The sequence below is a fragment of the Oenanthe melanoleuca genome, chromosome 3, assembly GCF_029582105.1.
Source record: "Oenanthe melanoleuca isolate GR-GAL-2019-014 chromosome 3, OMel1.0, whole genome shotgun sequence".
NCBI lineage: Eukaryota > Metazoa > Chordata > Aves > Passeriformes > Muscicapidae > Oenanthe > Oenanthe melanoleuca.
The window spans coordinates 92,949,179-92,975,056 of NC_079336.1; the positions used below are offsets into that span (position 1 = coordinate 92,949,179).

Here is a 25,878-nt window from a genome sequence, read left to right on the forward strand (position 1 = left end):
GGTGTGAAGGAGAAGGAGAACATCCCAAAGCCATAAAACCTTGTCAGCTCACATCTGGCACATCCTGCCCAGCAGGTTGGGTAAAACCAAGCAGCTGCAATGTCTTCTCTCTCACTTATGCCTAGATTTTTAAAAAGAAGATCCCTTCCCCTTGCAGTTCATTCCCTCTCATCTGAGCTGTGACTCTCCTGCAGCAAGTTGTCAGGAGCAGCCCCCTTGCTTTTTGCTCTTCCAACAAAGCATGGCCAAGTATTTGCATGAGGGCAGCTTTAATGAGCTGCTTTTCTGCCTATGTAAATAATCTTGTCATCTTCCTGACAAATTAATTCTTTGCCCTCCCACCTCCCTTTCTAACTGGCTAAAGTGTTAACCATTATTGCTCTGGGGCTTATTAATATTTTGGAGTACAGCAGTGACTCTGGGAGAATGCTGGGGGGTTGTATGAATTAATGCTCCTTTGCCTGTCAGGGTATTCAAGTCTTAGGTTTGGGACGTGGGTGATTTAAATAATTCCCATGGATTCCTCAGCTTCTCTTGTCACATGCATGGGGACAGGAGAAATCACAGGTACAAGCATGATTAACTAATGAGCTGTCTCATGAAGTGCCTCTGACTTCTGCATTAACCAGCTACTGCCAAACAGATCAGGGGGAAAGAGAGGGCAGGATCCCATGTCAGAGTTCCCTGGTGTGTCACCCTGGCTTTGTGACAGAGGCTGGTCATGTGTGAGAGATGCTCCCTCCTGATAGGAAGAGGTTTATTTAACCAACCCAAAGGAAATCTTCTCATTTGGCAGCCTTGAGCAGGGGGCTGCCAGCTGCAAAACCCAGTAGGAACCCAAAACAAATAGCCCACAAAATGAGAGATTTAATTAAAAAAAAAAAAAAAAAAAAAAAAAATCCAGATTTTTTCATGTCTGCATGCATAAAACACAGATTATCACACAGGTGCTCTGATAACACACGTTTCCAATAGGTAAAAGTCACACATTTGTAAGGCCAGGCCCTGTCTGTAGATTTGCAGCTGGATTTTCCAGCTGCAGGCACTGCCTGTACTAAACAGGGGCTGCAAGGCCAGGAAACAAATGCAGCTTTGCTTCCTAATGCAGCTAAATCCAAAACTTTTCCAAAACACTCTCTGCAATTGGCTGAAAAGCTGTGCATGGGTCAGCAATGCTTAGGGAGGATGTGAAACATCACTTGTGGGATGCAGGGAACTGCAGCAGGCAGCCACCAGCTCCTCCCAGATTACTTCAAGGAATTAGAAGCATCTCCTGGGGCTCCAGCCTTTCTGCCTCTTGGGTTAGGATTGAGTTATTCATCCAACCATGACACTTCTCAATCCACAAGCAGCCAGCCTGTCTCTCTGTTTTTCTCCTGGGGCAAATGGAGAGCTTTGAGGTGAGGGTGTCCCTGCAGGCTCACAGTGGATCAGTGGCATTCCTGGTGGATTTTACTCCTCTCTGGGCTCTTGGGGGAGGTTTTGTGCTAGGGTGGGATGTAGATATGGATCCTGGAGAGTTTGGTCCAGCTGTTTTCTGTGGTGCATATCTACTTGCCATTCCCAAATCCAGGATTATTCATGATACACCAAATGGGATTTTTACTGTGGGTGTGGGCTGAGAGTTCCCATCCAATTGCCTGTGTTTAGCCTATTTCCCCAGGGGCTGTGTGGGGCCCTGCTCAGCCTGGGCTGGGCACCTCTCCTGTCAGTGTTTCCTGCCTCCCAACGAGCAGGAAGCGCTTTGGAGGGATGTTGAGGAAATTCTTTGTCTCCACTTCCTATTTCTCTTCCTGCTCACCCCCCCAGGCAGGCACGTGTGCTGCTGCTCCAGCAGCCTTCTTCTGGGGCATGGAAGGGATTTCATGCTTTCTAGAAGATGGGAAGGGCTGGTTTGTGATCATCTGTGCTGCCAGGCACTGCTGTAGCTGTCCTGGGGAAGCACAGTGGATTTCCTCAGGCTGATCCATCCTTCCCAGAGGCTGGGGTGGCACTGCTCTGCTGAATGTCCTCCCACTCAGGTGTTGGGAGAGCAGAGTGGGTTTGGGTGCAGGCTGAGGCCATCTCTTCTCATCCTGGATAAAATAACAGGATGTGGGAGCTGCCAAGAATCCTGGTGTTTTCTGACAGCACTGGCAGCAGCTATTCCTGGGTGCTCATGTCCTCAAAGGAACAGCAATTTTCATACTGGAAAGTGAATTTCTGCTGCACAGAAAGTGTCTGTGCAGGGAAGAGCCAATGGTCATTCCTGCTGTTTGGTTTTGTGGTTTACAGCCCAGCAGTTCCCACTGTGGTAGGAGAGATGCTGATGCTCTGGGACAAGGGCCAGCCCAGCTCCTCTGCCTGCAGTCTCTTCCAGCAGCAGAGGCACTTGAGCTTTCCTGCCAAAGGATGGGATGGCCCCGTGGGTGTTGGGTTGATATGACCAGAAATGTCTATTCTATCACCAGCTGTTGAAGCCGGGTGGGGCAGTGATTCCTTATCTCCATGGCACATACCATCTGCTAATGGGCCATCTTTAAACCAGCTGGGGCAATCATCTTTATCTTTTCCACAGCCCATCCTCCCTCCAGGAAGATATCATCTGCTGCTGGCCCATTCAGTCCCACTGTGTGACTGATAAAATTACATCATCCCACTGGGAGATGCTCCAGCCAGGGGGAGGAGCCAAGCCTTTCCTACTTAGATAAAAACTGAGATTTTGGACACCTAGTTATCTGTTTTTCCACTGGATTCCAGAGGAAAACCAGACCTTTCCATGTCATCCCTGGACCTTCAGAGGAAACTGCACCTTCTACAGGAGCACTGCTCCAGCTGAACCACATCTGCCACTGCAGGAGGATGCAGCCACCATTTAATGGGACTGCTACCAACACCCTGACTGACTGATGGGGTGTCAGGTTGTATTCTGACTGTCAATGTTTTGGGTTTGCTCTTTGTAATACTGTATTTCTATTTTAATTTTCCTAGTAAAGAACTGTTATTCCTAATTCCTATATTTTTGTCTGAGAGCCCCTTAATTTCAAAATTATAATAATAATTTGGAGGAGGGGGTTTACATCCTCCATTTCAAGGAGAAGCTTCTGCCTTTATTGGCAGACACCTGTCCTTCAAACCAGGACACCCATGGCAAAAGGGTCTCACTGCTCCCTGTTTCATCATGGATGTACTGGTTCCCCCAGGGATTGCTCAGCTTGGTGTTATTTTGGAGCTTCAAAGTCTTCAGATGGATTTTTTTTTCCCCCTAAACATTTATCCAGCACCTGCAGCCTCCACAGTTCTCTGTTTTAAGCCAGGAGCTGGTGAGACCCTTTCTGTCAGCCAAAAGGAACCCATGGGCAGATTAGCACCAGGCACCTGCTTTTGCCAGGGTCTTTCCCATTTCTGTGATCTATTACAGCAGGGAAAAACAAGGGAATTACAGGGAAATTGGGGTGGATAAACTCTGCAACACCAGGAGTAGAAATTTGTTAACTTCTCCCACCTACAGCTTCCCACAGACTCTGTGGGATTCCCATCCCTCCTGCAGTGCCTCTGCATCCCAGCAGCACCCAGCCCTGTCTCAGCATCAGACCAGGGCAGGGATGACCAGGATTTACCTGCTGACCCCGGGCAAGTCCTGCTCGGGTCTGAAACACGAATCCTAATTCTTTAGCTATAGCCCCATCTAATGGCACCATCCCAGCAGCTCCCTGTGCAGTGCTGGTGTTTGGCTGGATGCAAACCTTGCTCAGGAGCTGGGGGTTCCTCCCTGGCAGGGCATGCCAGCAGCACTTCCCCTGCCAAGAGCCCGTGTCCAGGGACACAGCAGCAGCTGTCACCTCCCTGGGGACACCCCAGGCTGCTCCCTGGTTTCCTCTGCTCTTTACTGTGTAAAAAAGCAGCTGCTTTGATGGGCTGTGCTGGGCTCTGGTGCCAGTCTGGACAGCATTCCTTGTCTGGAGGGCCCTGCACTCCTGCAGGAACAGGGCTGGGACATAGGACAGCATCAGGAAAATCGGGAAATTTTCCAGCAAACCCATGGGATGGGCCCTGGGGTGCAGAGCTGGGATAGCCACTCTCTCCCTCTGAGCCACCTGCTCCTGGCTGAGCCCCTTTAAACTCTGCACTGATGTCCCAGTGGCCACAGAAAGCTCAGTGATAGTGACTTTAACTGCATTTAACTGAGGTAGGAAAAGCCAGGGAAATTTAGGCCAGTGGGGCTGTTTTGGCAGGATGGCTCAGCCCAGCTGCTGCCTGGAGGAGGGGTCCTGCCTCTGCCTGGTGCTTTGCTGGCTGCAGCATCCCTCCCTTCTGCACTGGTGTGGGTCTGGGTGCCTTTGGGGGACAGCTTCATGCCAGCCAGGTCAGCAGCTGTTTAGGGTGGTTTGGTTTTGGATTTATTTTTAAACTGGGTTTACACACATCTTCAAATATTGGTGTTGACTCAAACCCAACTCCCAGTGCCAGATGTGGCTGATCTTGTCTTCTGGAGCCAAGCTGTGGTGTTGAGATGATCCAGCAGCAGGCTGGAAAGGCTGGACCCAGGGTGGGCAAGCCCTCTGTGCTGCTGTGGGGATGTTTGAGTCACGTTATCCACATGCCAAGGTGTGCACAGGGCTGCACCCACAGCCCTGGGTGAGCTGGTTTGGGACTTTGTGCTGCCAACAGCAGGGAAATGAAGAGGATGTAGCACCAGCAAGAACCCAGCTGCAGCTCCTTGCCTTAAAAACAGCTGTGGGGTTGAAGCCAGGATCAGGATTTTTCCAAGCCTGGCTGAAAGAAATGCTCCCATGCCTGGGCAAAGGAGCTCCTCTGTGCAACACCACTTTGGTGGCTCTGGTTTCCTACACCACTTCCAGTGCTGTGGGTACTTCCCTTCACCTCCCACTTTCTCCATGCATGAGGCTGTGCCCTGATCTCCCTGTGACCTGACCCCTGAGACCCTCAGGTTGGTTGATTCTGAGTGGGGATGGTGATTTTGGGGCTTTTTGAGAGTCCTGGGGGGCACGAGGGCATTGAGAACAAGGTGGCATCATCAGGAATTGTCCCTTTGGCTCTGGAGCATGCACCATGGTGGGAGCAAGCCCCAGCTCTCCCACAGCAGCAAGATACACACCATCCCACAAAAGCACAGGAATGCAGGAAACCAACAGCTGGAGCCTTAGGATATTTCTTTTTTTTCCACTGTTTTTAGTGTTTGCCTTTCCCTTGGCACAAGGGAAGGGGATCCTGCAGGAGCTGGGGCTGGATCCTCCAGGGAGCTGTGACTGGACAGGCTGGCACCCACCATCCCAGCTTGGGCTGGCCATGCCCATGGCTCCCTGCTCCTCCCTGGTTTTCATTTGCCTTGTGGCCACTGCAAGTTCCACCAGCGAGGCTGGAAGGGAAACCTGGCCCATCTCCCCCTGGGATGGCTCCAGGGGAGCAGAAAGTGGCTCTTTGTGGGGTCCCTTTTGCTGTGAGGGGGAGCTCCCCCCCCAGCCCCTGTTTACACAGCACTCACCTGGCTGGCTACCAAAATCTACCTGTAAAAATTAGTTTTGGCACTAGAACCCCAGGGAGAGCATTTGCCAAGGAAAAATATTGTTGATGGGCTCTAGGAAAACAGGATTACTCATGCCAGGTTGAGCAGCTTGCAGAGACATAGCACAGCTCTGTCTCCAGCTGCAGATGGGTGCCTGCAGAAGGATGGTGCCTCCCCTCAGTGCTGCCCCAGTTTGCCCCAGGCTTTTGGGTCCCCACACCCCACTAGGGGACACATGAGGCCCAAGGGGACATTTGTGGGGTGCAGCTGGCTGGGGCTGGGGCTGGTTTCTGTGCTGGGAGGCTCCTGGAGCTCTGCTGGCCAGGGCAAAGCCCAGCCCTGGGGCACTGCCTGGGGGCAGCTGACTGCTTCCTGCCTTGTTCTTCCCATCACCAGGCCTGCATGAAGTCACTTCCCCCTGGGCATGAAGCAATCCAAGCTTTAGTGTCACTTTCTTTTCTTTTAGACATTAAAAACCTCTGTTCTCTTCAAGCAAAAGCCAAATTCAACAAGCATCAAGCAAAACTTCCCTAGGTGCTCTGAACTCACTCTGTGATCAGTCCTGATGCAGGCTGCAAATAACTTCCCCATGTTTTACACAGCCTGAGAGATGGGATTTGAGAATTTCAACCCTCCAATGCAAACTGCTGCAATGGGCAGAGAGATCTGAAGTGGGTTATATCAGGAAGGAGACGCCTTCATAATGTCTAGAAAGGACACCTGGGTCACAGCTGACTGCTCAGGTGGCACAGGAAGGGTCTAAAAGTCACAGCCACCCCATTTCCATGAGCATTCACAGCCAGAGGGACCCATGCCCAGCCTGTGCCCAGCCCTGGGGCAGCAGAGGGTTGTGCTGAGCTCCCCCAGGCTCTGTGGGCAGAGCTGCCCCTCAGTCCCCACAGCAGAATCTGTTCCCATGTGCTCCAAAGCGTGTCCCAGGCATCCTGTGCCATGGTTTGATGGCTGTGCAGGTATTTCACTAATGGTGGTGGCAGAGGGCCAAGCATTTGTTCTGCTGGCTGAGCAGGGGCTGCTCTCCTGCCCACAGAGTGCAGGGGAGAGCCTGTGCTCAACCATTCCCAGACAGACAGGGGGCCAGCAGCCCTGGATGTGCTTCCCCAGGCCATCCCTGCCACACCAGGAGATGCAGTCACAGCAGGAGAGGAGCTGCAAGCAGGCCTGGAGGGATGGCACAGCAGCTCAAACATTCCTGGGGAAAGGGAGTGGTGACCTGTCCAAGCCAAGGGAATTGGCTTTTTCCACTCAGACCTGCTCCTCCATCAGGAGAGCACAGCCAAGGGGAGGGGTAAAACACCAAACTTCCTCCTGCCAGGCCTGGTGAGAGCAGTGACCACCCAGCAGCTGCTCCCTTAAAACAAACATGCATGAAAGCTGAAGTCCAGCACTGAGGAAAACACTAAACTCCAGAGAAGTGGAGTCTGAAAGAAGGAATTACTCCTCCAAATCTGATGACCAGCAAGCCATGCAAGTGTTGACCCTGGGATTAAAAGGAGCAGGTTCTTCACCAGCTTCATGGTGGAGATGAAAATAACAAGGGCTGGGAGAAGAATTTATTATAGGGAACTGGTGTTGCCTTGTTTTTCCTCATTCCTTGCAACTTTCCTATTTTTAGGATACCAGATAACTTTGCAGATGCAATATCTATATTGCATGGCCATATCTCTATCTCTACTAGTGTAAGCAATTAAATGTATTTCTTTAAGCCAGTCTGATGTTTCAGCAACACTTTTGATGTCCAAAGGGCAGGCCTCAGATGAGCAATATTCAGGGAAAGATTTGGGATATCATTTCATGCTTTGCTTCATCTTCCAGTGCATGATGGTGGATGTAGCTGTGATGGGAGTTTGGAAGTTTTATTTTTTAAAGGAGTGGACTCAAAAGCACATAGCTGCCCTCTAAACCCAGCTGTGGGTGCACACCAGAGCCCAAGGCAGGTACACTGCTGCCACAGATCATTGGACCATGCACATGTACAGCTCTATGGCAAACAAAGCAGGCACCCAGCCCTAAAATTTGACCCCTTGACAGCAGACCCCGAGTGTGATGACCCTGCCCACTACAGACATCTCAAAGGCTGCATCCAGCTGCCCTAAATCTATCTCTCATCCGTGACTGACAAAGCAAAGCACAAGTGCCAAAAGCCAAAAGGTGGGAAGGACAGCAAAGGGGATAGGCAAGGATAATTTCAGAGCAGACAGGTGGTTTAATTAGCAAGTTGTTGAGAGTGCACTGCTTATCTTTCTGGGATAGCAAAGCCAAGTAAAACCATGCCTTGCTGTCTCCTATGAATGTGCCTTGAAGAACCTGTTCCAACAATGGTTTTTCACTGGGATGATTTAGCTTTTCTTGAAGGACCAGTGTATTCAGAACGGAGCTTTGTCAAACTGCTAATGTTGTGTCACCTGGAGTTACTACCAGTCACTCCACAGCTCATTCCACAAAGAGTTTATAAAAATTCTCTTGTGGAAGACAGCTGCCTAAAGTGAGCTGTGAGGAGCACAGCTTTTTTTTTTCCTCCCTTTTAACTGGGGAAAGGGGAATTTATACATGGATGAGACAGGTAAAATAGGCTCAGCTGGGGCAAGCCTGCTGCTGTACTTTGGTTTTCAATGTGAAATTAGGTTGTAGAATACCCAGACTGGTACACTGAACTTCTCAGCATCTTGCTTCTCATAGCACAGCACGTGCTTTGTTCTCTCTGAAGAGAATTCTGCTCCCCAGACCAAACTAGTGCACATCCCAGCCTCAGCTCCAGGATAAGCTATTTACCAGCAGCAGGTAAGCAGTGAAAGATTTTGGCTGCCACAAACCTCAGCATAACTTGCCTTTTTGCCTCTTTGTCCTTGCTTTTCTTCTTGTTCAGTCTAAACCATGCATGGTCCTGTCTCTTGTCCTCCAGGTGAGTGATTTCAGGACTCCCTTGGAAGAGAGAACTCTTGGAGGTTTTAGCTGCCCACACCCAACCCCTTCTGCTACCCCCTCAAAACCCAAAGAGATGATTCAGATCAATCTGTGCTCTTCCAGAACTGACAGATGGCCCATCCAGTGAGCCAGTGACATTCCTGGGCAGAGCCTCTGACCACAGTGGAAGCAAGGTGCTAAACCTCTGAATGTGACAAAGAAGATGATGAGCTTATCTTAGCTCAAGAGCCATACACAGCAATGCCAAGGTTTGCAAATTAATAAAAAGCCAACAGCATTACAGATAAATGTATTTTAATTAGGATTAAATACTATCTCAAGGTATCTTGAAATCGCACTTGTACTGTACTAACAACAGCCAGAGGCAATAAAAAAAAAGTCTGAAAATGTAGAAGTTCTAGCATCCAACACATGACAGTAAGTGCTGCCATTTAAAGCAACAAACACCGCTCCCAAGAACAGATATTCTTAGAGGAAAAAGTTGTAACATTTTTGTATGGACCAAAAAAAAAAAGTAATTTGAAGACCAGAAGAAATATATTAGTGCCTGCCTTTTTAAAAGTTTTTTTTTTGTTTGTTTTTCTTTTTTTTTTTTTACATTAAATACAGTTTTCTTTAAAAGCAAGGTACTTTCTAAATCCATGGTTTATATACTGTATGTACACAAGAGCAGAACATTGTACAGTGTTTTTGGATAAAGCAGCACTAACTAGCTGTAAGCTGGTACGGTGTTGCTGACCCAAAAAGCAAGATGACAAGTTAAGCACTCTAGGAGAAGTATCTCCATGGTTGGTATGAGAAAAGTAAAGTATCATGTATGTACAAACTGACCGTCCAAACAAAGCCCACCAACTCAACATCATTTGCCGTGGAACTGCACATGCTGCAGCTGATCAATGGAAGCCTGACTGCAAGAGCTGGGCTGAGGCCCAAAGCAACCATTTCCTGTCAGTAACAAGGTGCATCATCCATGCAGAGAGCACTTGCACAAGTCATTATTGCCACACGTCACCCCTGGGCTCCGGGGGGAGCGGTTCTCACTGCAGCCTCAAGCCAAGGAGACACCTGCACTGTTTCTTCACTATATGAAATACAAAATGCCCCAACCAAACCGTGTGAAACTGAGATTAAAGCTACCTTAAGTATCTGTATGTGCACCTGGCCTTTCTGCCCACAGCTACAAATTAAAGCAGAAAGTTTGCACCTCACTATCACCAGTTCAGACTAAAATGGAGTGGCAGTGATTTCTATCATTAGTGCAACATTAACTCCTATACTCTATCAAAGTGACTGACTGCTCTCCAGATGCACAACATGTGTATTCAGGTCTTATAAAACTGGTTTCAAGTTTGTAGCCTTTTTTATTTAGTCTACCCCATTAAAAACCCCAAAAAACTCAGGAGCAGTCTGTGTCCTGTTTGAAGTCAATTGCATCAAAATATGACTTTTATTCTAGGGTTAGCAGTGGGGCAGAGATTAAGGTTCTTCTTATTACACATACTTTTAAACATCATTCAGCTTACACCTTCAGAAGAGGTTATTTGCTGTACTTTCAGGATGTTCATCCTTGTCTTACACACTACACTGGTTTAAGGAACTGAATGTTTCTTCTTTGATGAGGACAGAAGTGAGACAACTTGTTTCTAAACTGCATAAACTTAAAGTTTCAAGTTTTAATGGTGTAAAAAAACTGACATTCAATTACAGTTAAGAGAAACTTGCTACACAGCAAACTGCATCCAAATCTACCAGTTACTGATGGGACCTTTAAATTAACCATCAACGAGTTATTCAAGGCATCCAGACCTGGAAACATCAGATCACCCAGCCAGTGAGCCAGCAACTCCCTCCCCCTTTTTCATGAGGCTTTAACAAGTGCAATTGATGTGACCTCAGCACTGGAGCCAACGACTCCAATCCCCAAAAAGGTTAGGGAGATCCTGTGTTAAGCCCAATGCAATATGCATTAGTGTCATAGAGCAGGAAGATCCCAGTGTCTACTTGTTAAAAGTTCACACAAACCATATAGATACAGACAGGATGAAACACAGACTCAAAAGGATCCATTATGCTTGAAGAAAATTCCAAATAAAATGACATCTTCTGCACAGCCCAGCCTCAGACACAGCCACACCTTTATCTAGTATAATAAACTCTGTAGTAAACTGTTTTTGACCTCCATAGAGAGTAGGAGTTGTCAAATTTAAGAAGATAAACTCCTCTCCCTGGGTACTGGTGGCTGCCAGCATACACTTCTTCATGACAGTCTCGTCTGTACACAGGCACTATTTCATCTAGCTGAGGCTTGTTGGCATTCTTTTTGGCTTTTTCTTCGCTGCTAGTATTTTCTGCAAGGGAAAAAAAGAGGTGTCAGTGAACATGGGTGGATGCTTTATGAGAGAAAGTCAGACTAATCTCTAGGGGACAAAGCCTTCTTTGTTAGTTTAGGAATGAGAGAAGTCACAGGGATTCATACCAAGGCTGGGGCTGAAGCACTCAGAAGCAGGAGGAACAGCAAACAAGCTCACTTTATCCTGATTTTAACAGTTTGATATTAAAACTCTCCACACCCATCTCCCCAGCACAGCCAGGTCAGTTTGTGGAGATGCCAAACTCCAGTTTTCAGTAAGACAATCACCCATCACTGACAGCCACTGATGTGACATACTGACCGGCACAGATTACTTGGTAGTGTTCCCAGAATGCCACTGCTTCCCAGGTCAGGGCAGCTCCTTCCAAGCAAATCACAGGCTCATTTCAAAACATTTGTGATAGTATGCTAGACTCCTCCACAGGCAAAGGCTGTGTGACCTGTGTCTCAGCCACTATCAGGACTTGCTCTCTGAAGCTGTTTTGCTGCAGCCTCAAAGAATCTTCCTCCCTAAAAACATCTCTTAACCAGCAGAACAGGATTTTCCTAAGGTTTCAGAGTACAGATCCACTGTGCTCTGTTACAGCACAGGTTTCAGTTTAGTTTGCTGAACAGCTGACTTAGGAAAAGGATTTCCCCAGCCTCAGCTGCTTTAACCTGTGATCCAAGGAGGGGACTGAAGTTACTTGCAGAACTGCAGCTCCTATTCAAAACTGAAAACATTACTCCAGCCAGATGGAAGCCAGGGAAAGGAGAAGATTACACAAGACCATCAGTGGGGGTTTCCCTCACAGCAAACTCTGACAGTTTACATACATCAGCATGCTTACCTTCCTCTTCCTCCTCATCATCACTGGACTCGCTGACATGCACACTGACTGCAGTATTAGGGGAGTCTGTCCATTCAAAATACACCCCAAAACCAATGTCATAATTGTCTGTAGCAAACTCCCAGAAGAGGTAAGACCCCTCCTCATGGGTTGGTACTCTGACTGTAACCACTTCTCCTCGGCCCACTGTGATCACAGAGTCTGCATCCTGACGGATTTTTTCCTTGAAGTCTTTTATCTGGGGCCGTGTCCACATGGATGGGGCAGCGATCACTGGGAGAGAATCTGGAGAGAGGGGAGGAAATTCTCCAGTAAGGCTTTGTTTCAGTTATTTGTGCTTCATACAAAAGTCTGCCTTAGGAGCACTTGAGGGCCTCAAGCATTAAAGTTGCTTCCAGGCAATTTTTTTTTTTTTTAACAGAAGGAGCAAGTTTCAACTCTGAAAAGATGTATGAAACAGTGCAAATTTAGTTATAACACTACTACATGCTACCAGTTCACCTGCTCACCACATTTGAACCAACACTGCTTATGCAAAAAACCCTCAGAAGGCAAATGTACTGCTACAGGTGACGAGTTTATATTGCACAGAACCCTTCAATGGAAGGATCTTTAAGCAGCTCTGACGCAGTTCAAATAAAACTGAGCATATTTCTGCCCAGAAAAACTTTATGCCAGAACAACATTATGCTCCTTTCCTTCAAGTCTACAGTGACAGAAGGTTCTGGATCCCATCAGGTTTGCTGAAATGCTTTTGCTGCTTCCTCTTTCCTTCCCCTCCCAAAGCTGAGCTTTGCCTATGCAATATTACTCTCCCATGAGAGACAGCAGCACCAGGATGCAAACTTAGCTTTTCCATAGCCAAATGAAGGCAAACAAAGAACCACAGTAACCCTACTTAAGATACACGAACCCTAAGAAAGGCTTTTGCTATTTATTTTTAATTAAGAAATTCAGCTAGTCCCACCTTTTGGTCCATTCTCCAGTGCTTCTTCCAAAATCTCAGGATCCAACTCTTTTTCAGGGCTGTCTGCATGTGCACTGGCCTGCCCATTGATGGATGGGGTGTCCCCTGGGGCAGGGGTGTTCACCTTTGATGCAGTAGTCAGTGGTGTCCCTGTTGCTGCCACCACTGCATCCTGCTGCTTCTGTAAGGCTGCCTAAAACAACAGGAATTAAGGTCATGTAGAGAACCAAACCCTCACAAGGCGCCAGTTTTACACCTTCCAGCAGAAGGTATAAAGGCAATTTAAAGAAAAAACCTCCTCCTTCACCCTGCAAGGGGGCTTGACCCAAAAGACCAGAAGCAGCACACATTAACCAGTAACATCTGCTCAGTCCCAAGGGATGTGAATTCACTTGGTTCTAGGCTGGTGGATACAACCAGAACAAAAAAAATTCAACTTTCAAATTAATTATGGTGCACACAAATTCTTGCACTTAACTATGGAAGTTTTTCATTCCTGTAACATTTCTATCATAGCTGGAAGTGTGACTTGCTTACTGGGCTTTTTTTTTTTTTTTTTTTTTTTTTTAATTGGCTGGAAGGGTTCCATCCAGCCTGAGCTCATCCAGGTCTGAAAAGCGCTGACTACTGAAGGTCTATTTATGAGTCAAACAGAGAACTCTCTTGAGCAACCTACCTGTCCCTTGTTATCAGTGCAGAAAGATAACACAGGCTTTGTTGAAGGGACAGGAAAAAGATAAAGTGACAGTGCCACTTGAAAGGATAACATAATAATCACTAGATTTTGATGAGCAAATGGAATATAGGTATCCTGCAGGAATATGAAGACAATAAATATCAGTTAAGATTTCAAATTTAAGTGATTGCACAGATGCTGTCCAGATTTCATTATCTACTACAGCAGTTGTGTGCACTTAAAGGTGGCATGAACTTTTCTACCCAACTATTGCACACAGCCTTTCATAGATCAATTGCATCAGAAGCTGACTGTAAGCAGAACAGCACTTTCTAATTGCACTAACAGACCCCATGCAGCTGACTCACAGGCATCCAAATAAAGCATTCCTCACAAGTATTAGGGAAACTACATCAGGAAAGCCCAAAAAGTAATTGTAACAGGGCAGAAAGCCTCTGCCTTTCCTACACCACTCCAGTTCCATCATACTTGGCTTAGAAGGGAGCTATAAAGATCATCTAGTTCCACACCCCTGCCATGGGAACAGACACTTTCCACTACACCAGGCTGCTCAAAGCTCCATCAAACCTGTCCATGAACACCTCCTGGGATGGGGCTTCCAGAACTTTTCAGGGAAATCTCTGCCAGTGTCTGATCAACCTTACTATAAAAAAAAATAAATTCTTCCTTATGTTCAATCTAGACCTAAACTCTTCCAGATGAAAACCTTTACCCCTCGTCCTGTCACTACAGGCCCTGGTAAAAAGGTCTTTCTTCATGTTTCTTACAAACCCTCTTTAGGTACTGAAAGGCCAAGTGAGGTTTCCCCAGAGCTTTCTCTCTCCAGGCTGCACAGCCCCAGCTCTCTCAGCCTGCCTTCAGAGCAGAGGTGCTCCAGCTCTCTGAGCATCTTCATGGCCTCTCTGGACTCACCAGTCCAGCTCTGCAGGACAGCTCTCAACCCACTCACCCCCAAGACTGTACTGATACCGGGCAGTGCCCTGACTTGACCCACTGCAGGGGCCTTGTTGAACTTCATGAGGTTCACACAGCTCCCTTCCTTGGACATTTCCTTACTGAGGGCATCAGCCTCCACAAAATATAAATGCCTTAACAGGAAATTGGTTACTGAACTTTACGTCTCTAGCTCAAGAACAGATATCAGGCTGGCAGCTACAGTCTGTCCTCCCACCCAAATCATCAGCAGCTTATTGCAGGCAAGCAACTTCATCAGGTATTAGTACAGACAATAGGTGCAAAAGGAGAGAGAAGTCAGCAGTGCCCAGGTTGGCAGGGAGAAGCAACCTCCAACCCAGCAGTGATGCTACACTGCTGTATACACATGCTCAGCAAGAAACACAGGGCTGACCACAGCCTGCTGCTCTGCACAGATCTTCAGGAGAGTCACCTGAAGAGGTCTGTTCATGTTCGGATGGACTGTATGTTATTAAATCACACACACACACACCACAAATGCTGCAGCAGAGCGGTTCACATTTCATCTCTAATAATAATATTGAACCAAGTCATTAGTAAAGACTGCTCAGAGTTGTCCTAATTAACAGCTGCTTCAGAAAACTACTCCAGAAGATGAAACAAATAAAGGGGCTTTGGCATTTGAATATGAAGCAGCATTAGTCACTAGCATGGTAGGGTAGCTCCCCCTGTGGCAATTATCTTTCCAAGGAGATAACACAGACAAGTTAATGCGTCCTAGTGACAGCCTGGGTCACAAATCCCACGCTCCCCAGCGACAGCCTGGGACACACAGCCCAGGTTTCCCAGCATACCTGCTGCTGTGCCAGCTGGACCTGGTAGAGCTGCTGCATGTACTGCTGGTAGTGCTGCTCCTGGAGCTGCCGGATGAGGATCTGCTGCTGCTCGTAGTTGCCGGGATACTGCTGGGCCGCGTACTGCTGGAACTGCACGGCCGTCTGCGAGTTCAGCGCTGCCATGATCTGCTGCCTGCCACGGGAGCACAGCACGGCCTCACCAACACCTCAGGGCACTGGGCATCCCTGCACTCAACTGGCTTGGAGCCCACTGACATCACCTAACTCCATTCTGCAAAACCCAATTTAAATAAACCTACGTAATAGACCAGAACCCAGAGCTAATGCAGATATGAGTTTTGCCTAAACACTTTCTACCCAGCGTTTGGAAACATCAAATGTTAGAAGAACAAGAACTCTTATAATAATTCTCAATCTGTAGTCTGATAAAGAGGTAGTGCTACACAAAACCCACGACTAAATTTCTCAAACAAGCAAAGGAAAAAACCCACATATGCTTTCTCCAGAAACCATCCTTCCAGCAGACATTCTGTAAATATTCATAGGAAGAAACCTGCTGTGGCACAGCACACCAATGAATTTTGGTGAATCTAAGAAAAACACACTGCAAACTATATTAGCTTTCCTGGTTAGTATGCAAACAAATATGAGAAACATGACTGACAGTGGCCTAATTCAGAAACAAACAAACAAAAAAAAAAGCTGCCAGATGGGGCATCTGCATCTCCAGTAAACTCAACTGCTGAAACTTCAGGAGGAACACATGGTTTACATATGCACATGCTGTTTTTGTTCTCTGAACTAACAGAAATTCTATGGCTAAATGACAAGATAGATTCAGGGCCTGTCTCATGTTATGTCCATCAGTGACCAGCCATGAGTGTTTCAGAGGAAGGAAGAAGTATCACACAATTGCAAAGAAAAAGTCTTTCTGGATTTACTGCTTTTCAGCAAACTGTGACCAGTTTAGATACACTTAGTATCCACATTCCTTTTCTGTCTAAACTCTTTATCTCTGTAACCTGCTATGACCACTTAATACACAACTCCATTCATGTGAAAAACCCCATCAACTTCAAGGCATACCACACTTCTTGTTACTTAGCACTGTGAAACACTTTCTATGGTGTATATATAAATTTATGCCTGTCTTTTACACTCCTCTGGCACTCCATGTTAAACAAGCAGCAAAACTTGTGGTTTAATTATTTGCTCCCTTCTCAAAACCACTAAATAGCAAGCACAGGATCTACCTCAGAGACACTGCTCACAAAGACATTTTTATGGTGGAAAATAGTTGCTGACTGATGTGGAACACTTTACTATTCTCTTAAATATTGCATGTGCAAAGCCAGATCTGTGCTTTCAGCATCTGGATGTGATGGGAACAATGAAATTTATTAGAACTGTATATTCCAAGCATACAATTGTCTCAAATGCAAGACAGTTGGGTTTTTTTTAAAGTGTTGTTTGCTTCCACTACTCACTTCTGCTGTTCCATCCGAAGCCGTTCCTCCTCTATTCTCCTCCTCTCCTCTTCCTCCCTTCTCAGTCTTTCCTCTTCTTCTTGCCTACGTTTCTCCTCTTCCTTTTGTAACCGCTCCCGCTCCTCCTCTTCACGCCGCCTTCGCTCTTCCTCTTCTCTTCTGCAACATCCACTCAATAAGCCATTTCAGCATTCCTACAATCCTAGGATGAGTTATTTTCAGCATGCTGTAACCTGCCTTTTGCCTGCCCAGTGAGGTTTTTGTCTGGTATCCTCCAGACAAAATCCAGCGTATCTCCTCACACTTAAATTGGCTGGAGAAGTGTCTTACTGGACACACAAAAAAAACACACTGCAGAGTTTTACTGCACTCAGCAGCATGACAAAGGTAAATTCTGTGTTACAATTTGATATTAATGCTAACCTGTTACTATGCTACCCGTATAGCAGAAAGAAATGCCTGGAAGCTTTAAACACATCTTCCATGTTCAATAATGATGTGGCTACTATGGTTTAATAATCACACCTGAAAGCAATAATAATACAGCCTTTGTCAAGCTGCTAACTCATATTAGAGAGAAGTTTAAAACTGACAATTTAATATTCTCTATATATTTAGTCCACAGACATCAGGACAGACATTTTGTGAAGCATTTCTTCTTAAGCAGATCACAATATCAGCAAAATCTTTAAAACTTCTTAACAGCCACCCATTACTGCAAACTAAAAAGGCTTAAAGAGATCAAATAGTACCATAGCCACTTACAGTTCAAGCATTTCCCTTCCCAAGACAACCCCAGTCTAAGCTAGCTGTGATACTGTCCACAGGCCAAGAGTTACGTACTCCATAGATGCCAACACCAAAGCACCCAAATGTTACCTTTTCTTTTCTTGCTCTTCTTTCTCTATCTTGTGGGAAGTGACATACGTTGAGAACAACTGGCAGCACCTATGTAGGAGCTTGACAAATTCTGTCATAGCTTTTTGCTTTGACATGTTTCCAAGGGCAGCCCATTCCTTCCTGAGAAAGAGAATTCAGCTGAAATAACAAACTCAACTCTTTTCAATCCAGTAGTAAGTGCTGATAACCCAGCAAAGAAAAAAAAGCTGGAAGACCAGGAACCAAACATTATCACTTTCACTTTCAGAGAACCAACAACTTTTCCCAAAGACAGAACAATGTTCTCTTCTGCTTGCACTACGTTATTTTTTGCCTTTCCAATAGATATAATTCAGCTCTTAGATTAAATTTCATACATCCCATCAACCCTACTTTGAATTCTGAACTATGTGCAAAAACTTCCCAGTTACAAGTGAATCTGAAGTATATTTTAACCTCCTTCCATCCTAGTTTATGGGAAAAAAAAAGTATACATTTTCCTGAATGAACAAACATGGTAACAACTATTGATTACAGCACTTCAGTTATTTGAAAGAAACAGCCCTGCTCCTCCTAAGCTGCATCCTTTTGTGCAAAAGCAGTGCCCTGGGTCCACCTCAGAGAAGCCACTGCTGTGTTGCACAATGCCTTCACTCTAGAACACTAAAAAGAGCAACAATGAACATGAGAAGTGCAGCCTGAGCTGCAAGCAACACAAGAGACATACCTGAGACTTCCCAGGTCTCATAAAAGATTTACTCAGAGTTTGAATGCATCAGGTTTTAATTTTCTGGCTTCAGAAATTATCTTTGGTGCTAGGAGAAGCTGTGGCAAAGCACTGGCAAAAGGCTTAGCCTGCTGTAACCATGGTGTGGAGTTCAGATGAAACATGGGCCTGCACATTAATGCACCTTACACTGCTACAAGAAACTGGACTGCCAGCAGAGCAGCTTCTAATGTGGTTGAAAAAAAAAAACCCAATAATCTTCTGTTAGTTCCTGTACTGAACTGTGAGTCATGCTTCTAAGATGTATTTGAAGAGGCCACTTTCACTTTCCACTAGCACAGATACTTGAGATAACCCACACACTTGCAGAAATTGGATGATGGTATCTTCTCACAGGAAAAGCAGAGTTAAGACCAACAAAAGCACCAGCCCTTTTACCTTCTATCATTCCCCAGCACATCAAAGAATCCAACTTCAGGGCAAGTGTCAGGGTTGTAAGGTCCCAGTAGAACCTGCTTGTGCAGTGCCACAAGTTTGAGTTTTTCTTCGTATGTTGGATGAAAAGCTTTGCCATCTTTTTCTGTAGGGAAAAAAAAAATAAAGAAATGTTCATTGTTGTGACTAATTAAGCACAGAATATGAATGAGTATGTTGCATAACCATTCCCATGATTTCCACCATAAAAAAAGCCAAAAAAGTCAAGTCATAAAAGGTTAGAAAAATTAAGTCAGTTCTATTTAAATAAAATACAGATCTGTCCAGAAAAAACACATCTACTTCAGCTAATGAAAACTTCAGTGTGGAATGCTTTGCATCCCACTATCTACAGTCAGTCTTAGCAAGTCAGTTACCACATAAATATTTACATTAATTTGTTGAATATCACACCATATGGATCTATATCTCCAAAATACCTAAAAACTTTAACTGAATTCAAATGTGTCTGCCAAGTCTACTCTCTCTGGTGTGCATAGGAAGGATTTTCCACAAAGAAAGACAAGATGTTTACTTTATGAACTGCTCTCCTTTCATGCTCTTTACATTGATGAAAGCAAAATAGCCAAGGCTGAAGGCAAGGAGAACTGCAGAGAGGAAAAATTAAGAGTCAAGGAAAGTTTTCCTTGAGGGAATACAATTGCTGCCCTTGGCCAAGGCAGCTGGAATAGCCCCTCACAATGAAAAGCCTTGCAGCTGACTCCATCAGCATGAGCACAGACAGTGAACTCTGACAATAAGAAGGCAACATAAGCCTGAACTAGCTCCAGTGGCTCCACAGGAACATGCTCTGAAGCATTCCCAGTTAGATCCCACCATAATTTTACTGGTAAGAAGATACTTGCATTGATTTAAAATGATATATGAATTAGTCAGCTAGGACTTACCTCAACACATTTAAATTGTCAAAACAAATCAAAGAAACAGGCATTGCTGTGTGTGTACACTGCTCATAAAGAAAAAGACATTTTTCTTGAACAGGAAAACAAATAAATAAGCACCATCTCCTTTCGAAAGGAGAAATGACTACTACCTACTACCAGAGGTAAAAGATAGTCACTTCTCATGACTGCAATGCTCTCCATGTAACTGGGAGCTGAAGACAAGGCTGCCACTCAGTCCCTGTTCTCCTTTGGAGCAAGTTGTTTACAGCCTCAAAATGAACAGTCCACACCTAAATTTCAGGCTGACACATACAGCAAAATTGCTTGGCTGACACTTGGGAACAGTTATTAATAGGGAAATAAGCGAATCTCACAATGAGAGAGGAAGGAAAATATTCCTATTACAGTTTATTGAGAAACTCAGAGCAAATACTTCTGGAAATCAGAAACAATCCCAGTGGGAAAGTGCTTGCAGGTCACAGCAAGACACTATTTTTGACAGAGAAAATTCATTACATTGCTGGACTTACTCAGCAGAAACATCACAAGGAACTACATGCATGCCATTTGTTTTGAGCCACAATCAAATGATAAGGAAGGCAAATATTTAATTACTTATTATCCATTCCTAGAAGTCCACATCACTCTTGCAGAATTTCAAGTATTTGCTCTTGTCCCAATGTCACACAACCTTGCAGCAAATATAACTGCCAGCTTCAAAAACAGAAGCCTTTCTCCACAAAAATATCTACTTCCAAAAATATCTGGTGGGCTAGGAAAGGGGGGGTGGGATTTAAAAACTGAACCAGAGTTTATGTAGTGTACACAATGAAAGGACAAGAGGCAGCTGACACAAACTGAAGTATAGGAAATGCCTCTTAAGGATTTTTCTGGGGTTTTGTCTTGTTTGTTTGTTTGCTTGGAGCTGTTTGTTTGGGGTTCTTCTACACTGTTGTTTTTTCAACCGACAGTGATCGAGCCCTGAGAAGTTTTTAAGTCTCCATGACTGAAGATATTCAAAACTCAAACAGTGACAGTGCCATGAAGCCTGAGCTGAAAAGGACGGCTAAATCTGACAATCCCCAGCAGTCCCTTCCCACCCCAAGTCTGGGATCCTCAAGGGATGCCAATCACCACATGCTGGTAAGCTTTCAGCTCCTGCTCTCAGGCCTTCCAAAGAGCCCCTCTGGCTTTTCCTCAACTCTTCACACTTTACACTCAACTCAGAATTTACTTATTAGGTAACAAGCACTTCCATTAGCCTCAATAAACAGCAGTACTTTGAAATAAAACTTAATGTCCTGGGGCAGTGTGCACCAAAGCAAGTCAACTGACAAAGGCATTGCACTGAAATTTTGCCAGGCTTCTGAGAAAAGTGTGATTCTCAAGGGGGTCCCTATAGCACAGTTTACTTCACACAACCGTGTACCTACATCTGCCTGGCAAAACACATAGCTATTTGCTGTACTAAACTGCTACCTAAGCCAGATAACATCATCAGTATTTGAACTCAGTTCTGAAGAGAGTTATAGTGAAAAAACCTTCATTTCCCATGCAATGCACAGCACATCTGCATTTTCACAGAACAGAGAAATCAGACCTCATGCCATAATTACTGAGAAGCCAAAATCTGCATTTACGAAGAATGGCTACCCAAGGGAAGAACAATAAACAAGCTAGAGAGGGAAAAAGACAGAGGAGAAAACACAAGACAAGATTCCAATGACTTGTAGATTATGTAGCTTAGAAGCAAATTATCAGAAAAACACTTGCAGCCAGTTAGACAGTGTAGTTAAGTTTCACACTAACTATTTTGCAGTTGAATTCTACAGCATAAATCACACTGTATAATCACCCCAAAGACCAGGAATTGCTGGTGTTTAACTGAACCAGAGGACCTGAATTCATCTGCAGAGTCAAATATGCCAAAAAGAGCATTAGTGTGTCTAGACAAGCAGAAGTGCCAAATGTATCCAAGCATCCGTGAACGCGCCATTTAAGCAGGCATTACCCACACACCTCACACAGCTGTCGGGAAGTGGAAGAACATCAAAGAGCTCCAGGGAGCACTGAGAAATCCAAAGGACGTGCACAGCAGCAACACAGCAACTGTACAACCCTATGCCACTGGTATCCTGACCCAACAAAGCCAGGAAGATGCTCAGTTTTCAACCACAACAGAAAGATGAAGCTGTTACAAGTAACGTGAAGGGCTTATGTCACTGCGTGGGACTGTGTTATTTACACGAATCGATAAAAGCCTGCAAATTTAGACACAGAGAGTTTAAGAAATATGCTTAAGAGATTGCATTGTGCAAGACACTGTTACTCCTCGGTAACTTCAGATTTTTTCCCCGTTTAGAAACACGGCACACCATGCTGCAGCTTCAACTTCACCTACTGCACCCACTCTAAATGCCTAACTCCATCGGGATAGCTTTCAGTTGAGTCATCTAGAAGCAGCTAGAAAACAATTTGTGAAGTGATTTTTCACCTCATAGCTTTTAAAAGCAGAAGTCACCTATGTTAATTCTATTCATTTGCAATGTTTTAATGAGTGAGACCAAAACTGAGAAGTGTGAGGACTGAACTGCTGCCTGCAGAGCACAGTTCACTCTTACACTCCTAATCCTCCTCTCCTGAAAGTGTGTTCTGCATCAACAGAATTACTGACTGGCCCTTCCAATTAAATATGATCAAAGCTCAACTTCACAAATGTAGATACATTATAGGAGTTTTCATATTCTTGACAACAAGAGCCTACTTAACTTAAGAATTGCAATCATTCCATCAAATTAGTGCTCAAAAAAAGAGGTCAAACTATTAATTGAGAATGATGTTCTGCTGAGGTTGAAGATGCATTCTTGTTAGGATAAGAGGAAATAACTTAGAGCAGTCAAAGAAAATTAGAGTACTTAACATTCCAGGAGAGCTTTTAGATACCAAAATGATATGGTTTGTGTACTGTCTGTTCAGATGTGCTGCACTGCAAATCACTTTAGACAGTGCATGAACACTTCAGGGACCGTCATATATTGAAGGTTGGGTGCAATGGTATTTCAATGACAGGATGTGGAAAACAACCAAGCCAGGCTGATCCTGGGAGAGATTTGCTGGCAGAGCTTTGCAAGCCACCCTCTGCTGCTTCAGGACAGAGCTTGAACAGGTTACCTTCACTGGTATAACCCAGCAAACAGAATAACCCACCAGAGACACTTCTACTGTGCCAGATGCCCCAGGGCTCACAATTACAGGCAGTCCCAGAGAAAAAGAAACGTACAGTGACTGTAACATGACTGCTCTGCACTGTACACTGGATCTAGCACAGTGGAGCAGCTTCTTAATGGCAGCCAAAATGCTGCTTGACCTGCACTAGGCTTAACAGAGCAGGAAGGGAAACAAGAGCCTTCTTTCCCACAGAAAAATGGACTGAACACTGTTACCAGCTATTTTCTATGACCCTGTTATTCTGAAAAGCTCTCTTCACAAGCTATTATGAATGTTAAAGAAAAAAAAAGAAAAAAAAATAGTGCACATCTCCTGCATAGCCTAAGGCCTGACAGTTGAAGTGACACAGGGTCAAGCATTTTAGATCTGCTTTAGATTTGTCTTTATCAGAGACAGAATAAAGTAGCTTTTGAGTCTCTTTAATATCCTAGCCTAGGTTCTGTTGTGTTTTGTACATGGTTTATGCACACACACTCTCACCCTGTCTTGTCTCTGAGCAACTCTGTTGCCTGCAATATGCCACCACTGACAAGTGTTAGCAGTCATTGTAATAAGCAAACTCAAACTATTTTGATCAGATTAAACTTCTCTTGGACAAAAGTACACCAAGAGTTACAGAAAACTCAGGCTGCATGCTGAAGCAGAAAAAAAGCTGCTTAACTATCAGCATAGTTTTTAAAAGAATGTTCAGAAACAAGGTCTCAGCACTGACCTATTAACATGGGCCACCCCCTCAGACAGATCTGCTGCCTCTTGGAGTACAGGAGGAATCCCTATTTGCTCCTTGGCATGCACAGAGCTGCTAAACAAGTGTGCCCACTCCCACAGTTGTTCTGACAGCATGAAAATAATTTGGAAACGAGACCACTTATTTTTGGAGCTGTGCAGATAGAGAACAAACTGCCAGAATCAGTAACCCAAGTATTACAAGCTCCTGTAGCTCCCCACCAGATCTATAAATAAAAATCTTCATGTTATGTCACTTTTAGGAAAAAAATCTACAGATGACTTTGTGTGAGTTATTCCAGCCACAAGGATAGAGAAACAAGGTTTTCACCGGAAAAACTGACAACACAATTGAATGGGGAAAATTAACATCTTATGAGCACAACCATGAGTTACAAGATATTGCAGAAGGCTTAAGAAAGGAGCAGGAGTAAGCTGAAACACATTGATATTAAGTTTTGATAAAAATGAATAGCAACAAAAAAAAAACATTGCTAAGACAGCACAAGGCAAGGATAATAATACCCCAGAGACTTCATCATTAGAGAGGAGATAAAGCCAGAACATTAATTCTGTTAAAACGTGATATAATAGATATAGGTTATTGCTACATAGCAACCATATAGATAAAGTCATTCACAGGACGTAACTTTTGCACTGCAAACACAAGTTCACACTGTAAACACACTCTACACTGTAAAACAGTTTCCTGTGGAATATTCTACCGAAGATAGAAGACCATGACTGACCGAGACAAGGAATTTGCTCGTGCAGAAACATTTCTTTCTGCATCATTAAACACAACCAGAACTCCTTTAAGCAACTTCTTTTGCAGAAAGAAGAAAGAGACATTAAGTACAATGCTTTCACAACCTGGTAACTTCTGATACAGGAGGAAAAAAAAATATAAGATCTTATGATCCCTTATGGTTTCTTTAACAGGTTAAAAAAAATAACACCTCTGTATATTAGCACGCTAACAAAATAACTACTTTGTGGAAGGGCATCAGAACAGATTCAAAGAACCATGGCTAAAGAAAACTGCTTAGAGCTTTACATGCTCCTAACAAGTACCAGGAGCAGGTCAGCCAATGTGAAGAAAGACAACTTTGTCCTTCCAGCAGTGTTTCCACCTGCCAGCAGCGCTTGCCCTTAGAAGAGGCAGCCTCCCCGGGAGGTCATGTAAGAACTGATTGCCACCAGACTGACCTTTCCAAGTGCAGAGCTTGTCTTCCCTAGTGCAGGCATGAGGCTGGACTCCCTGCAAGCCACAGGAGCGACACATTGCAGAAATGTGCCCAATATAGTGAGCACAGCTCTTCCCTCAATAGCCCACAGCCCACTTCCCTCTCCGGAGGAAACCAAGTGTGGCAAGATACGCCCACCTTCCCACAGAAGCACACCTGGCTACAGGGGATCCAGCAATAACACTCCAGGTCTACACCCCGGGTATTTCAGAGCCGCCTGCTGGGGTCATGGCGGCACACGGAATCACAGGATCAATCAGGCTGGAACAGACCTCTGAGAGCATCGAGTCCAGCTCATGACTGAGCATCACCGTGTCCACATCCAGTCCTTCGGGACGGTGATCCCACCACCTCCCTGGGCAGCCCACTCCAATGTCCAGCACCCTTTCTGTGTAGAAATTCCTCGCAATGTCCAACCTAAACCTCCCCTGGCACAGCTCAGGACTGTGTCCCCTCGTGCTGAAGCAGCGAGGCCGCTCTGGAGCTGCGCGCTGAGGAGAGGGCCCGGCAGCTCTCCCCAGGACCGCGGCTGTCACGGCCAGCGCTCCTAGCCCACGCCTGCGAGCTCTCCCTTCCCATACCACGGGCACGGAGCTCTGCCGCTCCGATCCCAGGCTGCACACCCCGGGCAATGCCACACCGCAGGCCGGGCAGCTCACGGCCGGCACCAAGAAAAGCGCATCCCGCGGGCGGCCGGGACACCGAGCCCTACTGGGGGCTCCGCCTGAAGAAGCTCACCTTTGAAGAAGCGCAGCGCCAGCCCGTAGAGCTCCTCCAGCGCGAAGCCCCAGCGCCGCTCCAGGCTCAGCGCCGCCTCCTCCGCCGCCTCGCCGCCGGCCTCCGCCGCGCCCGGGGAGCCGGGGCCCGCTCGGCCCCGCCCCGCCGCCGGCTCTCCCTGCGCCGGCCGCGCTTCGCAGGGCGGCACCTCGGCGTTGGGGCTCAGCGTCAGCCCGTCCACCGAGACCTCGAGCCGGTCCGAGTTCAGCACCGCCGCCATCCTCCTCCGCCGCCTCCCGCCCGCCCTCCGCCTCCTGCTCCGCTGCGGCGGCCACGTCCCGACTTCCCGTCCCCTCCGACCCGGATCTTCCGGGCCCGCCTCGCCCCCGCCCCGCCCCGCCC

The 25,878-nt window shown here is 45.8% G+C and overlaps 1 protein-coding gene across 1 annotated transcript; it reads right to left on the reverse strand.

Moving 5' to 3' along the window:
- Window positions 1-8,726: 8,726 nt before the first annotated feature.
- Window positions 8,727-25,818, reverse strand: ACBD3 (acyl-CoA binding domain containing 3). Its single transcript, XM_056488207.1, has 8 exons — window positions 25,498-25,818; window positions 18,618-18,759; window positions 17,453-17,593; window positions 16,574-16,732; window positions 15,084-15,258; window positions 12,618-12,810; window positions 11,651-11,935; window positions 8,727-10,797 (listed from the first exon to the last, which is right to left on the reverse strand). The coding sequence occupies exons 1-8, from the start codon at window positions 25,754-25,756 to the stop codon at window positions 10,586-10,588; spliced, it is 1,566 nt and encodes a 521-aa protein (XP_056344182.1). The 5' UTR covers window positions 25,757-25,818; the 3' UTR covers window positions 8,727-10,585.
- Window positions 25,819-25,878: the final 60 nt, after the last annotated feature.

What these genes read in the sequence shown, in the direction of transcription:
- ACBD3 (XM_056488207.1), bottom strand. Translation starts at nt 25,756, where the DNA reads ATGGCGGCGGTGCTGAACTCGGACCGGCTCGAGGTCTCGGTGGACGGG. An exon ending in CTTCGGATGGAACAGCAGAA is followed by an intron (nt 15,259 to 16,573) that starts GTGAGTAGTGGA and finishes CTCCCGTGGCAG; the next exon opens with GCAGCAGATCATGGCAGCGC. An exon ending in ACTGGAGAATGGACCAAAAG is followed by an intron (nt 11,936 to 12,617) that starts GTGGGACTAGCT and finishes CCCTCTCTCCAG; the next exon opens with ATTCTCTCCCAGTGATCGCT.